The sequence below is a fragment of the Macaca mulatta genome, chromosome 6 (assembly GCF_049350105.2).
Source record: "Macaca mulatta isolate MMU2019108-1 chromosome 6, T2T-MMU8v2.0, whole genome shotgun sequence".
Lineage (NCBI taxonomy): Eukaryota > Metazoa > Chordata > Mammalia > Primates > Cercopithecidae > Macaca > Macaca mulatta.
In genome coordinates this window covers 39,587,648-39,602,942 of record NC_133411.1, presented here as the reverse complement: position 1 = coordinate 39,602,942, position 15,295 = coordinate 39,587,648, and the positions used below count along the sequence as shown (strand labels likewise).

General features: G+C 38.2%; 1 protein-coding gene across 5 annotated transcripts in view; it reads left to right on the top strand.

The window, feature by feature from the left end:
- Nucleotides 1-13,045, top strand: part of LIFR (LIF receptor subunit alpha) — a 76,732-nt gene extending 63,687 nt beyond the window's left edge. For 4 of the 5 annotated variants that reach the window (XM_015139923.3, XM_078004406.1, XM_015139921.3 and 1 more), the window contains exons 17-20: nucleotides 1,895-2,056; nucleotides 3,011-3,104; nucleotides 5,535-5,613; nucleotides 5,984-13,045. In XM_015139923.3, the coding sequence (XP_014995409.2) occupies nucleotides 1,895-2,056; nucleotides 3,011-3,104; nucleotides 5,535-5,613; nucleotides 5,984-6,607 (959 nt within the window). In that variant the 3' untranslated portion in view covers nucleotides 6,608-13,045. The remainder of the gene's footprint in view (nucleotides 1-1,894; nucleotides 2,057-3,010; nucleotides 3,105-5,534; nucleotides 5,614-5,983) is intronic. The other variant, XM_015139924.3, reaches the window with a different exon arrangement.
- The last annotated feature ends 2,250 nt before the right edge of the window (nucleotides 13,046-15,295 follow it).

Genomic DNA, 15,295 nt, shown 5'->3' with positions numbered 1-15,295 from the left:
AGACCAGGCCTTGGAGGCCAAGTGGTGAGGATCAATCTGGTCTGAATGGAGGGATCAATTGAAGAAAGTTCCTTAGAACTGAAGGGTCTAACTACAAGCAGATCCACTTCTCTGCAGTTTCACTTTCCATGGTTTCACTTTCTGCCATTTCAGTTACCCCTGGCGAAACGCAGTCTGAAAATAGATGAGTTCAGTACAATAAGATACTTTAAGAAAGAGAGAGACCATATTTACATAATTTTTATTACAGTATATTGTTACAGTTATTCTCTGAGGAAAACGGAGGACTACTGTATATAGAGTGAAAGAATTCATTAAACACACAGCAAAATAAATAGAAAAAAGATCTATGCCAAGGTATGTCATTATGAATTTTCCGAGCAGCTAACGTGTAAAGAAATGATCAGAGACAAGCAGGTCATGTGCAAGGAATCAGGAATAATAATGGCAACAGACAGCCCAGCAATACTCCAGATACTAGAAGGTACCACAGAAGTCTCTTCAAAATACAGAATGAAAATTATTTTCAGTCTAAAATTCGATACTCCACCAGTCTGTCAACCAAAGTGAGATTAAAATGCAGACATTTTGCACATGCAAGGCTGCAAATATTTACTTCCCCCATGTTGCTTTTCTCAAGAAGCTACTAGAAGAGTGCATCCTAATGAGGAAATGAAGTGAGGCCAACCCAGGAAGCCACAGGGGAGAGAGCAGGGAGCTCTAGGAGAGCCGCAGCCCAGAAGGCATCCAGTCTAGTGCAGGAGGCAGGAGATGGGTGGAGGGGAGAGCAGAGAAGATGTGGAGCTGGGATTTTGTTGTGTTTGACCACATGGAAAATCTTACTGAGTGTACATTGGAGGATATGGGAAGAATTACTGATTGGTATATAGAAAATCAAGCAAATGAGGGAAAAAGCAGTTATAACAATGGGAAAACAAGAAAGGAAACATTATCACACCAAGCAGTTTGTCTTAGCATTAACTCATATTTATATAATCATAGTAATCCAAACTGAATTCATCAAATGTTCTGATGTTTCTATATGAATGATGTGGTGGGGGAAAGGGTGATGGTAGTGTAAAAGAGCTCTATCTTTATCTGCCCTTATAAAGTATGTGTAGATAAGGTCTAATAGTTAAAAGTCACATCTCTCTAAGTTTGCTACTTTGGAATATGGAGGTAAATAGCCAAAGAAACTGATTACATGACTTTTACAGTGGTTGTAGGGGGCGAGAGGAGGAGCTGGTAGAGAACTGTCACTTTTTGTTATTAACCATTTAGTACTAGTTAATTTTTTAACCTATTGTCCTGCATTATTCTGGTTAAATTTTTAAAAATAAAAGAGTAGTTCAAATGATTCCTCACTCTTCCTTTTGAAGTTATAACTCAAAGGATTTCTCACTAGTCTCATTTGAGAGTTCCCATCACACTGATCCTTTTTCTAAGTGGTTTGGAGTCATCTCTACTGATTTGCACATTTGCTTCATCCCATCTTTCACTCTCACTCATGGGAAGGCTCAGCCTAAGTGGGTTTTGGTTGTGGTAGTTTTCATGCTTTTAGTAGCAGAAAGGGGACTTTTACTGATTGCCTGCTATATGCCAGGCATTATGCTAGAGAATGTGTGTGAAAACTTCACACAGCTTAAGTCGTGATGTTCTATTTCATAAGTAGAAAAACTCCAGTTGAGAGTGGTTTAAATAACGGGCCCATGTCATACAGCTACTGACTGGCATGGGGGTAGAGTTTGAACAAGGTAGTGGCAGCTCCAGAGTCCTTGGCTGGGATGGCTGCAGCTAGACCCACTTAGAAGGGCAGTTAGTGAGACAGGTGTAGGTAACCATGCATTTAAAACGGGTTAGAGATTAGTGCTAACATACTTCATTTTAAAAATAGGTCGTTCTGACATAAAGGTTAAGAATATTACTGACATATCCCAGAAGACACTGAGAATTGCTGACCTTCAAGGTAAAACAAGTTACCACCTGGTCTTGCGAGCCTATACAGATGGTGGAGTGGGCCCAGAGAAGAGTATGTACGTGGTGACAAAGGAAAATTGTAAGTTTCGGGTTGCTGTTGAGGTGCTTTCCATCCTGCATGCGTAGTGTTCCTAGTGATTCTTGGTTTATGTAGGAACCCCTCCCCACCCTTTCTAAAAAACATTCACATTTTGTTGCATTTTTTGGCTGGTGGAGGGAAAGGTTAAAAAGCTATAAGATTACTTTATGTTCGTTCTTGTCAGTTATTTGAAGTTATTTCCAAATGAGTACCTAATAAATTAATGAATTTGGGATACATCTGAAGTCTAGAGGTCTAAAGTCATATTGAATTTATCTAACGGTCAGTGATTAAAAATGTTTTGCTCCAGCTATTCTGTGATTTCTCACGTATCTAGGGAAAAGTGAAGATGTTCTTAATTTTTTTGTAAAGCACAACACTCATAAATTTGAGAGACAAGAACAGTGATGGCCTTGACTGTCTTTCTGCAGTAAAGAACTTTACTTGGATCATGGGCTTATCCTCTACCCCTGAGTTGGAGAGTTCAGACACAGCTCTTAAATAAAGAGCCATGAGGATATGGTTCTCTAAAGCAGTGATTCTCAACGGAGGGTGATTTTGTCACCTACGAGATACTTGGCACTGTCTGGTATCATTTTTCGTTGTCATAACTGGGGCATACTACTGGTATCTAGCGGTGAGAGGCCACGGACGCTCTTAAACTTCCAGTAGTGTACAGGACTGTCTCCCCCGATCCTCTAGTGAAGATCTGTCTGGCCTAAAATGTCAAAAGTTTCAAGATTGAGAAACCCTACTTGAAAGAGTTTAAGTATTTGCGTAAAAATCATCACAATACCTGAAGGTTAGATTATAATAGTTTTTCAGTGTCCCTGCAGCAGTTAATTTTGTTTTTTTCCTAAATAATCTACCAACCTAAATATCTTCTAACATAAATCTATTCTGTACTTCACACTAAAAATGGTGATTTTAATATTTGTAATACTCTCATTTCAGCTGTGGGATTAATTATTGCCATTCTCATCCCAGTGGCAGTGGCTGTCATTGTTGGAGTGGTGACAAGTATCCTTTGTTATCGGAAGCGAGAATGGTAATGGTTTCTGCATTTACTCTTGCTCTTTTCTTCTTAAGGGCATGATTATAAGATTTGTAAGATTAGTTTATGTATTAAGTATATCTTTTTTGTTGTAATAAGTTAGTAAAAAAAGTTTTAATTAGAATTAATGTTGAATTTAATATTAAACATGACATATTATTTAAAGGTCTTAATAGAGTCAATGTGTAAATTTTTTTCTACTGTTTTTCCTAATAATTTAAAGTCATAGCAGTTATTATTATAAAAAATATTTATAGGCTGAAATACGGCAATAGCTGTCTACAAGATTAAACATGATTTAATGATTAAGATCTCACTTGCCCTGGTGACCTATCATTTTGATCATTTGCTCATTTATTCAACAAATATGAATGACCTCTTCCATGTGAAGGGGGAAATATTGTGGTGCACAAAACAAGCCATGGTTCTTATAGACTTGGAGCACAGTGTGGGAAGAGGGACAGTAAACCATAGACATCCAGCAAAGATGTGCTTGCAGAGTGTGAGTGGGTGCTAGGAAGACTGAACCAGGTACCCTGAGGAGACCAGCAGGGGGCTACGTCCTGGGAGCTGGTCGGCCAGTGCTAGTCACGGCCGGTCTGTGGGAGAGTTCCAAAGGGTAAGGAGAGGCAAAAGAATGTTACAGACAGAGAATTGTTTCTTTGAGGGCCCTGAAATTGGAAGGAGTTAAAACCTTCAGAGAAAGTGAGAGGAGCTGTGTGCCTGGTGAAGCAGGAATGAGTGACGTGAGGTGAGGTGAAGTCAGTGGGGGCTCCATGGGAGAGAGGACCATGTGTGTGGTTACCTGGCAGGAGCTGTCCTGGCTGGGTATGCGGCCAGTGGCTGCATTCATGCTTACCTGGCAGGAGCTGTCCGGGCTGGATATGGAGCCAGTGACTGCATTCATGCTTAGACCAGTCCTCACCGGCCTTAAAAATGACATCATTTATGACAAGAGAACGTATTTTAGCAATCTTGGCTTATAAATCAAAATAGTAATAGTTGTAGAACTATAGAATAGTCTATTTTGGTAACCATATTCTCATTACCAAAAGTCACATTTTACAAACAACTGTTAGGCCGGGTGCAGTGGCTCACACCTGTAATCCCAGCACTCTGGGAGGCCAAGGCAGGCGGATCAAGAGGTCAGGAGATCAAGACCATCCTGGCCAACATGGTGAAACCCTGTCTCTACTAAAAATACAAAAAAGTAGCTGGGTGTGGTGGCACGTGCCTGTAATCCCAGCTACTCAGGAGGCTGAGGCAAGAGAATCGCTTGAACCAGGGAGTTGGAGGTTGCGGTGAGCCAAGATTGTGCCACTGTACCCCAGCCTAGCAACAGAGCAAGACTCTGTCTTAAAAAAAAAAAAAAAAAAAAAGACAAAATAAGAAGGGAGTTTAGAAGTTACAGCGTTTCAAGCTCACATTAACAAAGTTATTTTTTCTGTAGGAATTTCAAGTAATACAGTTCTTTTTAGTAGCCGTAAATATAAAAATATGATAGGACTAGGACACTGAGCAAATCTCATTTTTGGTTGCATTTAGTTTTTAGTCAAGATTAATAGCCTTTTTCTTAGCACAGCCTGCAATGTGTTCATGACACGTGGCTGTCACCTTTATGACCACCTCAGTAACCCACCTTGGTAAAGGCAGATCTCATTTTTGGCTGCATTTAGTTTTTGTTCAAGATTAGTAGCCTTTTTCTTAGCACAGCCTGCAGTGTACTCATGACACGTAGTTATCACCTTTATGATCACCTTTGTAACCACCTCGGTAAAGCAGTGCCATGGGATCACAGCTGTTCTTCCATAGTCCAGATCCTTTGGACTAGATGGCACAACCACTATTTTAATTATTTGCTTTCCATTTTCATGAGATACATGGGTATGGTAGTTCTAGAAATTGAATTACTGTTTATGGTTTTCTTTTTTTTGGGGGGGGGGGATAGAGTCTCGCTCTGTCACCCAGGCTGGAGTGCAGTGGCGCGATCTCTGCTCACTGCAGGCTCCGCCTCCCGGGTTCACGCCATTCTCCTGCCTCAGCCTCCCGAGTAGCTGGGACTACAGGAGCCTGCCACCACGCCCAGCTAATTTTTTGTATATTTAGTAGAGACGGGGTTTCACCATGTTAGCCAGGATGGTCTCGATCTCCTGACCTTGTGATCTGCCTGCCTCAGCCTCCCAAAGTGCTGGGATTACAGGCGTGAGCCACTGCGCCCAGCCCTGTTTATGGTTTTCAAATTGGAACCTCTCAGTGCGTTGTATAGACAGCTCTAGTGAATGATCACACGAAAGAGCTTCCATTTGAATCTCAGATGTTCATTAATGGATTCATAAATACTTCAAAATAAGCCTAATGATTTATTAACTTATTATCTAATAATCTTAAAACTATTAAATTTACTTTAATAATTTTTTATTAAAGGATTAAAGAAACCTTCTACCCTGATATTCCAAATCCAGAAAACTGTAAAGCGTTACAGTTTCAAAAGAGTGTCTGTGAGGTAATCTTTTATTTTCTTATATTTATCTTTGACGTGTTGACTTGTTTTTTTAATCTTTTGTGAAAAGTTTTTAACATGCAAATGTCATTCTAAGTAAAAAGTGTTGGGAAGATAGTATACTTTGAAACATCCCAGTTTCTAAAATTATTAATTTTAAATTATACCGTGCTCTTTTTTCTCCCACAAATATTAATAACAAGGAAAAACTGATACGGAAGAAAACAGTGGCTGTGCTGTAGTGTGAAATGCAGAGTAGTAGAGGCACCTGTTTACAAGCAGATTTGGGGAAAAAGGTGCCCCTGTTTGTAGGAGGAGCATTGCAGTAGCATTTAGTGCTATTTTTAATCACCATTTTTAAATTTATTTCTAGGGAAGCAGTGGTCTTAAGACATTGGAAATGAATCCTTGTACCCCAAATAATGTTGAGGTTCTAGAAACTCGATCAGCGTTTCCTAAAATAGAAGATACAGAAATAATTTCGCCAGTAGCTGAGCGTCCTGAAGATCGCTCTGATGCAGAGCCTGAAAACCATGTGGTTGTGTCCTATTGTCCACCCATCATTGAGGAAGAAATACCAAACCCAGCAGCAGATGAAGCTGGAGGGACTGCACAGGTCATTTACATTGATGTTCAGTCGATGTATCAGCCTCAAGCAAAACCAGAAGAAGAACAAGAAAATGACCCTGTAGGAGGGGCAGGCTATAAACCACAGATGCACCTCCCCGTTAATTCTACTGTGGAAGATATAGCTGCAGAAGAGGATTTAGAGAAAACTGCGGGTTACAGACCTCAGGCCAATGTAAATACATGGAATTTAGTGTCTCCAGACTCTCCTAGATCCATAGACAGCAACAGTGAGATTGTCTCATTTGGAAGTCCATGCTCCATTAATTCCCGACAATTTTTGATTCCTCCTAAAGATGAAGACTCTCCTAAATCTAATGGAGGAGGGTGGTCCTTTACAAACTTTTTTCAGAACAAACCAAACGATTAACAGTGTCAGCGTGTCACTTCAGTCGGCCATCTCAATAAGCTCTTATTGCTAGTGTTGCTACATCAGCACTGGGCATTCTTGGAGGGATCCTGTGAAGTATTGTTAGGAGGTGAACTTCACTACATGTTAAGTTACACTAAAAGTGTTCATGTGCTTTTAATGTAGTCTAAAAGCCAAAGTATAGTGACTCAGAATCCTCAATCCACAAAATTCAAGATTTGGAGCTCTTTGTGATCAAGCCAAAGAATTCTCATGTACTCTACCTTCAGGAAGCATTTCAAGGCTAATACCTACTTGTACGTACATGTAAAACAAATCCCGCCGCAACTGTTTTCTGTTCTGTTGTTTGTGGTTTTCTCATATGTATACTTGGTGGAATTGCAAGTGGATTTGCAGGCCAGGGAGAAAATGTCCAAGTAACAGGTGATGTTTATTTGCCTGACGTTTACTCCTTTCTAGATGAAAACCAAGCACAGATTTAAAAACTTCTAAGATTATTCTCCTCTATCCACAGCATTCACAAAAATTAATATAATTTTTGATGTAGCGACAGTGATTTAGTGTTTTGTTTGATAAAATATGCTGATTTCTGTGCCTACTGTATAATGGTTATCAAACAGTTGTCTCAGGGGTACAAACTTTGAAAACAAGTGTGACACTGACCAGCCCAAATCATAATCATGTTTTCTTGCTGTGATAGGTTTTGCAAGCCTTTTCATTATTTTTTAGCTTTTATGCTTGCTTCCATTATTTCAGTTGGTTGCCCTGATATTTAAGATTTACATTTCTAAGACTATAGACCCATGTTTCTTTTAAATCATTTTATTTTGTGATAGTGACAGCTTTATATGAACAAATTCAATATTATTCATAAGCATATAATTCCAGTGATTTACTATGTGAGATGACTACTAAGCAATATCTAGCAGCATTAGCTGTCTGTATTCTGATTGGGTTTCGTTCCTCCTGAGGAGACCATGCCATTGAGCCTGGCTACCCAGGCAGTGGTGATCTTTGACACCTCCTAGTGGATGTCCTCCTGCTCATGAGTCTTTTCATCATGCCAGATTATCTGATCCAGTACTCACATTTTTAAATATAAAACTAAAGAGAGAATGCTTCTTACAGGAACAGTTACCCAAGGGCTATTTCTTAGTAACTGTCATAAACCGATCTGAATCCACGGGCATGCCTGTGTTGCAGGTGTAGCAATTGCTTGGTGAGCTGTGCGTAGTTGGGTGCCTTCAGCACAGCATCCTCTGCCCACCCTTCTTTCTCATAAGCGATGTCTGGAGTGATTGTGGTTCTTGGAAAAGCAGAAGGAAAAACTAAAAAGTGTATGTTGTATTTTCCTTGCCCTCAGGTTGCCTGTGTATTTTACCTTTTCATAGTTAAGGCAAAAGTACTTGAAAATTTTAAGTGTCCAAATAAGATATGCCTTTTTTGTTTGGTTTTTTGGTTTTTGTCATCTGAGGTTCTGTAATGTATTTACAAATAATGGATCAGTTAATTTTTTTGAAGCTCATATTGTATATTTTTAAAAACCATGTTGTGGAAAAAAGCCAGAGTGACAAGGGACAAAATCTATTTACGTTCTCTGTGTATGAATCCTGATTTTAACTGCTAGGATTCAGCTAAATTTCTGAGCTTTATGATCTGTGGAAATTTGGAGTGAAATGCAATTCATTTTGTACATACATAGTATATTAAAACTATATAATAGTTCATAGAAATGTTCAGTAATGAAAAATATATCCAATCAGAGCCATCCCTAAATAGTGTTCTCTTGTCTTCCTTTGTATCCTCTTTGGCTCCTTCCCTTAGCTTCCACCCCAGACATGAGATCTAGGGCTGCCTTCTCTCCCTGCCAAATTTTGCTGTTACCATAGTCTGCTTGCCCTCAACTCCTGCCTTGTTCCCTGTTGAAATATATCAATCCCATACTTTATCTCTCCAGGACAAGGATAGGCGTTGGCTACAGTAAACGTTTATTGCTCTAAACGACACTAACCTGAGATAACCAGAAAAGGCCAGAAGAGATTGTTTGATCTTTGTCTGTCAATATATATGCATTTCAACTGTGACCATCTGGATCCAGGGCCCTTTCTAACCTATATAACGACTCATTTGTTTGGCTAATGATGAATATCACTGGGGCTCTTAAGTCCTTTCGTTCTCTGCAAGACTTCACTGTTTTTTCTGTATGAAAAAAGTGCAGAATATCACTCACCTTTCCCCTACTTCTGGAGTTTCATACACAAGGATCACTAGCTTAATGAGAAGCAGAGTAACACTATTAAGTCTGGGCAAGCTCCTTATAAGTTGCTGTATGCTTAAAAGAGTGTGGTTTGTGTCTGAGGCCAAAGCGGTTTTCCTTCTTTTTCCTCATTGAATTGAAGACAGCTAGACCCTTGTGCAGATCCCAGGATATTACCTCTCCTCCCACTCCACCTGTGTGTGTAGGGAGAGCAACAACACGGGAAGAGGAGAGGGAAGTGGGAAGGAGAGATTAGTCGCATGTCCAGTTGTCTGAGACACTGGTAAATGTGCACTGTTTTTCAATGCTGGTTGCATGCCTGCATTTACAAGGTGTTCTCATACTGATTGTGCTCTGTCCAGTTAGATTTGTGGCTTCTCCCTTGGAAGCGACAATTAAGGACTAGTTAGAGGCAGAGCTAGATGTGTTCTCTCCAGCCCTTACTGACTAGGAAAATAATTGAGAAATCCCTCTTTTCTTCTTCAGTGAAAGCCCAGTCATTGGTTAGAAAACTAAATGTCAAACTAGCATTATGTTCCATCATATCTGTGGGATAGTAATTCATGTAAGACATATTTTTACCTCTCTTATGAGTCAATTCACTTACAAGCCAGTTTCAACTCCAGCTTCCCTTCCAAGGAATGGAGGTCATTATGGGGCTCATTTATGAGTGACCATTTTAAATAAATAATATTTAATATTACATTATTAAAGACTTAGCTAGACTTTTAACATTAGATGAACTCGTGAATCATATAGTGCATAGATTAGCACATGTGTGCAATCTAGGTCATCAGCTTGTTGAATTTATGCAGCCCTGGATTTGAGACTGTGGCCCTGAGTGTCTGGATAGTTGAGTTGTGTGTTTATGTGCTTATGTGATAGAGGTGCTTTGTTCCTGCAGCCTAGAAACAGAAGCAGCCATTCATTGAGAAGTTTAAGAGAGGAAGTATCAACCTCATTTTCCAAACCAGCATTACTTTCACGGCTCATGGATCTGAAAGATTACATTTAGAACATTTAGTACTATTACACTCTCAGAAACTGTGGTAAAAAGTCACATTTTCAAAACTTCATGCACATTGTATTCTTGTTGGAAATAAGTCCTGTAGTTTCTTAATTGTCTTCATGCCGTCCATATTTAACAAGCATTACAAGTCCTTTTTGTATTTGGGTAATTATTTGTAATTTAATGAAGGAGACCAGGGAATGTTTTCTTCCAAAGGGAATTTAAAATCAATTTTATGGTATTTTGAAAGTAAAATATTCATTAACATGTCAATATTTTGAAAACATTATCTCAAAGTTTTCTATCACTCAGGTATATAATCTGATAAAAATTTTTTTGTTTGTTTGTTCTAAGGTTATTTTTGCTATTCTCTATTTTGAATTGTGTTAAAATTTGTGTGCATTTTATGAAATGCCTTTTTTCGTATTTTGAAAGTGTAAAATTGGGCATCTCAGAGTAAAATGGGGGATTATTAGCTACAAAAACTAGACACATTGTGAAAGCTCAGTAACTAATTTTCTTGATGGAGTCCTATCCCAGAGTGTCACAGATTCAACAGAATTTTCCTGAAGGGCGATACACATCAAAATCTAGGTTGTGTAGATCTGAGACTATTGACTCAAAGATTCAAATCTACTTTGGAAGTGACTGCATGGTTTGAATGAAAACTGAGGAAGGGCTCATGCCTGTTATCACTAGATATTTATTTCTCCATAATTTTAAGTGTTCATACTTCCTTCTTATTTGATGGGTATGCAACTGGGGCATGTTTGTACCAGCCAGCGTGTGTTCTGCCCAACAGTGTGTCCATGTGTGAGGTTAACTAATTCAGAACTCATGCTCTTGATAAACTTTTTCTTGAAAGCATCTATTTTAAGTCTTTATTTCCTGCTGAAATGAAGTTTCATGCTGTCATGCCCATCTTATTTATTCTAGAAGAAAATTTTCATAGAAGAAAATGATTTATGGCCAAAGTTACAGAACGTTCATCTTTTAGACTTAGCCTTAGAATATCATTGGAAATTAACTTGGCTTGAGTTTGGTTCATTTATATCTTTATGGATTATGTACCAGGGCCATTAATAACACTTAAACCCCTTATTTTGCTATAGTGGTTAGATTTTTTATTCCTTTTCAGTTATGCTGTTAATTATTACATGGTCACATTCATGCTTATTACAGATGAACTACTTTTAGTGCCAATGTAAAGGATTAAGGATAGCATTCAATTAGTTGGCTGATATGTCAGGCTTTATTGTACATGGTAATGTTTCAGGGAGTGTGATTTGGTCTAGAATATATCCAGATCCTTACGATATTGGGTTATGACAGGATTCTATTATTTTTAGCCATGAATGGTGCTTATTTTTCCCTATATTAGGAATATTAATATTTGGATTATCAGAGTCCATGTTATAAACAGAATTTATCTATGCAAGACAAATTCTAACTGTGCAACATTTTCATGAGAATTAAAAGTAGTGTGTTAAGGGGAAACTCTGAATGTTTTTATGTATAAGTGCCTAGCTAAAGAACCATAGAACAATAAATCAAAAGCTCTTATAAAAGAAAAACTGATTGAACATTAACCAGAAACAAAATATTAATAATTTACATTATTTTTTTTGGTTGCTGGGACTGAATACCCCAAAAACTAAGAGATGTGAGTGGAGAAAATGTCTACTTGATAAGAAAATTGATTTATATTATATTTACAGGTGTCTTCTAAGATTGCCTTTACAGTAACCAATCAAAACTTTAAAAAAAAAAAAAAAGCTAACAACATAGATCCTGTGTGTTGCACATAAGACTAAAATACTTTGCACACCAGATTGAATGGCTCACTTAAGTTGTTGAATTTCCTTACACATTTAAAGTGTACTTTCGTTTAGAATTATTCCATTTTAAATGGGTAACTTTCAACTTCTGAACTATTTTCCTAAACATTCCAGTAGTGTATTATAAAAGATCAAAATATCTCTAGGTGGTAATACAATTTTCATTTGTAACATGGAAAAGTTAACTGTTAGGTTTAACATTAGTGTTTTTGCAATTGATCATAGAAAAGAACACTAAATAATGGTTTTCATACAATTTTTGTTAAACATTCTTCTCCCAGTTTGATTCCAAATACTTTTTCCCATTTTTTCTAATATATCATAAACTAGTGGTTCCTTCCATTTAATTTTTCCTTCCAACATAATATTTAGGAAAAATATAAATAACATTGTGAGTAGCAGGAGACAACACGAAAAAGAAGCCTTTCATTGTTGCAGAGGTGTAGGTATTATGTGATTGATGCTCAAAATACTTAACTTTCCCAGTAAGAATGTTAAGTTTTCTTCTCTTTCATTAGCTGGCCATAAGTCAAGGTCCTTATAACACTAGGAAATTACCTGTTTTTACTTTCAAAATTGCATTATAGTGAATTACTGTTTACAAAATACACATACTGTGAACAGATATAAGTTTCTGTCTTTTATAAGATTGTTTGTAGAATGAATGTTTTTTTAAAGTGAGTATTATATGTTAAATATTTTAAGTTTTTTATAAATACTAGTAACTGTTTACTAATTTTTGTTTGGTCAAGTGCTTGTAAATGTCGCTGAAAGAAGATAGGGAGAAACTGCGGATCCCAAACTGTTCCCTTTTTCATTTCTTGAAATGTTACCACTACAGATGCTTTTTTTTTTTAAGGTGAATGATCAGTTGTGATGTGCTGTACCTAAAATCATGTTTAATTGTATAAGGAAACATTTAAATACACATATACAGGAAGAAAACTGTAGACGAAGTATGTGTGTGTGATTCAGTCTGATTCACAGAATTCTGAGAGTAATATGGAATAAAACAACTCCACTTAGATGATAACTGAAGTATTTCCTGCCTTGTGAAAATTTGGATATTAAATTGCTGTTAGAATGGGAAATTTGGACACTTTATATCATTGTATAATTTCAGAATTTAGTTACTGTATCTTTTGGAAAACATGATTATAGCAAAAACATAGAAAATAAGTAATCTATTACTAAAACACCATAAATGTAAAACTAGTATGCTTGGCTGTTAACTCTAAAGATGTTACTTATGTCTGTTTTTAAAACATGCATGTATTTAACAATTTTATCATAGTATTGTCATGGAAAAAATAAATATATTTTCTTACATCTTACACTGACAGACTTGGGCATTATTGGGTTTTTCCCCATGTTACACACTTGGGAGAAGTGGTGCCTGCTTCGTTGTTGTATTTTTTTGTTCTATCCCGTAAGAAATACTGTGGTTGTAAAGCAATCACATAGCACTATGGATGTATTTGTAACATTTGAATACATTGCTGTGCCATTGGTGTGACATCCATCTGTCCATTAAATCATTATTGTTTACCTGAGAAGTTAGCATAAAAATAATCAAATAGTGGGAATCCAACATTGGCAAATAAATAATAAATACTGGTCTTTAAAGTAATGGTTTTTAGTTTATGCCCTCTGAAAATAGCTTAAACATTCCTGAAGATTCTGAGAATGTATCAAAATTTTATTTCAACCTATTAGGAAATACAGTCAGATTTAGCAAAACCAGTAATTTTAAAGTATAAAGTGATCTTTTCTTTTTTTTTGAGACGGAGTCTGTGGTCCAGACTGGAGTGCAGTGGCGTGATCTTGGCTCACTGCAAGCTCCGCCTCCCGGGTTCACGCCATGCTCCTGTCCCGAGTAGCTGGGACTACAGGCGCCCGCCACCGCGCCCGGCTAATTTTTTGTATTTTTTAGTAGAGATGGGGTTTCACCGTGTTAGCCAGGATGGTCTCGATCTCCTGACCTCGTGATCCGCCCGCCTCAGCCTCCCAAAGTGCTGGGATTACAGGCGTGAGCCACCGCGCCCAGCCAAAGTGACCTTAAATAGATAAAAATGGAGAAATTAAGTCCTTAGTCATATGTATAGCCTAGACTTAGCCAGATTGAAACATGAATGGGCCTGGATTTAACCACAAGAAACTCCAGACCAACTTAATTGTGAAAAATATGTTAGTATTTAAGTGCAAGGAAGTACATACATATGGCCTGTCCTTTGGGGATTCTCAGTGCATAACTTGTTTCCCAGATGGTAAGTTCTTGAGTCAAAATGTATAACACCCTCAGACCCAGGAACTTTTAAAAAGGATCAGAGACGAATGATGAAATTATTGGGGGAAAAGATAGAGATGTATGAAAAAAATATTAAAGGTATTCAATGTCAACTAAAATGTTAGCTTACAAACAAGTTCTTCAAAACGAACTATAATAGCTTGTTTGGAGTGGTTTATAAATTTGATCTTACTGGCTTTCTCCTGGAGTGATCAACAATAAAACTGAATTGAAAATATTCATTGTGCTGGTCCCAGGGAAGTTGAAGTAACAAGAGATGCCTTGAACTGATTTGTGCTTAAATTGGAGATGATTTTATCCCTGGGTGATGAGTTTCAGATTAGCGATAAGAAAAGCTTTTGAGGATGATCTTGATAAAAACTGTTCAGTGATGGCCAGATGCAGTGGCTCACGCCTATAATACCAGCACTTTGGGAGGCTGAGGCAGGTGGATCATGAGGTCAGGAGTTTGAGACCAGCCTGGCCAACATGGTGAATCCCCGTCTCTACTAAAAATACAAAAAATTAGCCAGAGGTGGTGGCGCACGCCTGTAATCCCAGCCACTCGGGAGGCTGAGGGAGGCTGAGGCAGGAAAATTGCTTAAACCTGGGAGGTGCAGGTTGCAGTGAGCCTAGATCACACCATTGCACTCCAGTCTGGGTGACAAGAGCAAAACTCCATCTCAAACAAAAAAAAAACTTCTAAGTGGAAATAACTTTAAAATGAATGCAACCCCAGTGTATGAACCTCTGTCTCCAAACCTTCGAAAGGTATGAATGTCAAGCTTTAGCTCAAACAAATCTTTCTTCCCCTCCTGCCCTCAGCCTGCCTTAACTCTGCTCGAGGTTGAGCCTCTAGAGGCACTTACATAGTCCCCTCACCTACACCATCCTTGGAGTTGTTGCAAGCCAGAGTCTGAAAGCCTTGAGGAAGCAGAGTGTTGAGAACAGATGGACCCTCGTAGTCCTAAATTGCCCAATTACCAGTGCAGGCAACATGCCACCTTCAGAATGGAACCTAGAGTCTAATTTCCTCAATTGCCATTGTTGCTCCTTTCCTTTCCTGTGTTGGCTGAGGCCGGGTTCACACCTTTTCCGAGTCAGCCACTGCACTGCAGGAGGTTTCACAGGCCTGGCTCCCATCCCAGCATCACAACTTACTACCAGGATAACCTTTGGAGAGTTAAATTCAGCCTCTCCCCGTGTCCTCATCTCTGAAACGTGGCTCTTCATGCCCACCTTTGCAGGAGTAGGGAAGATTAGACAGAGTACATCATGTTCCCAACAGAGTGGATGT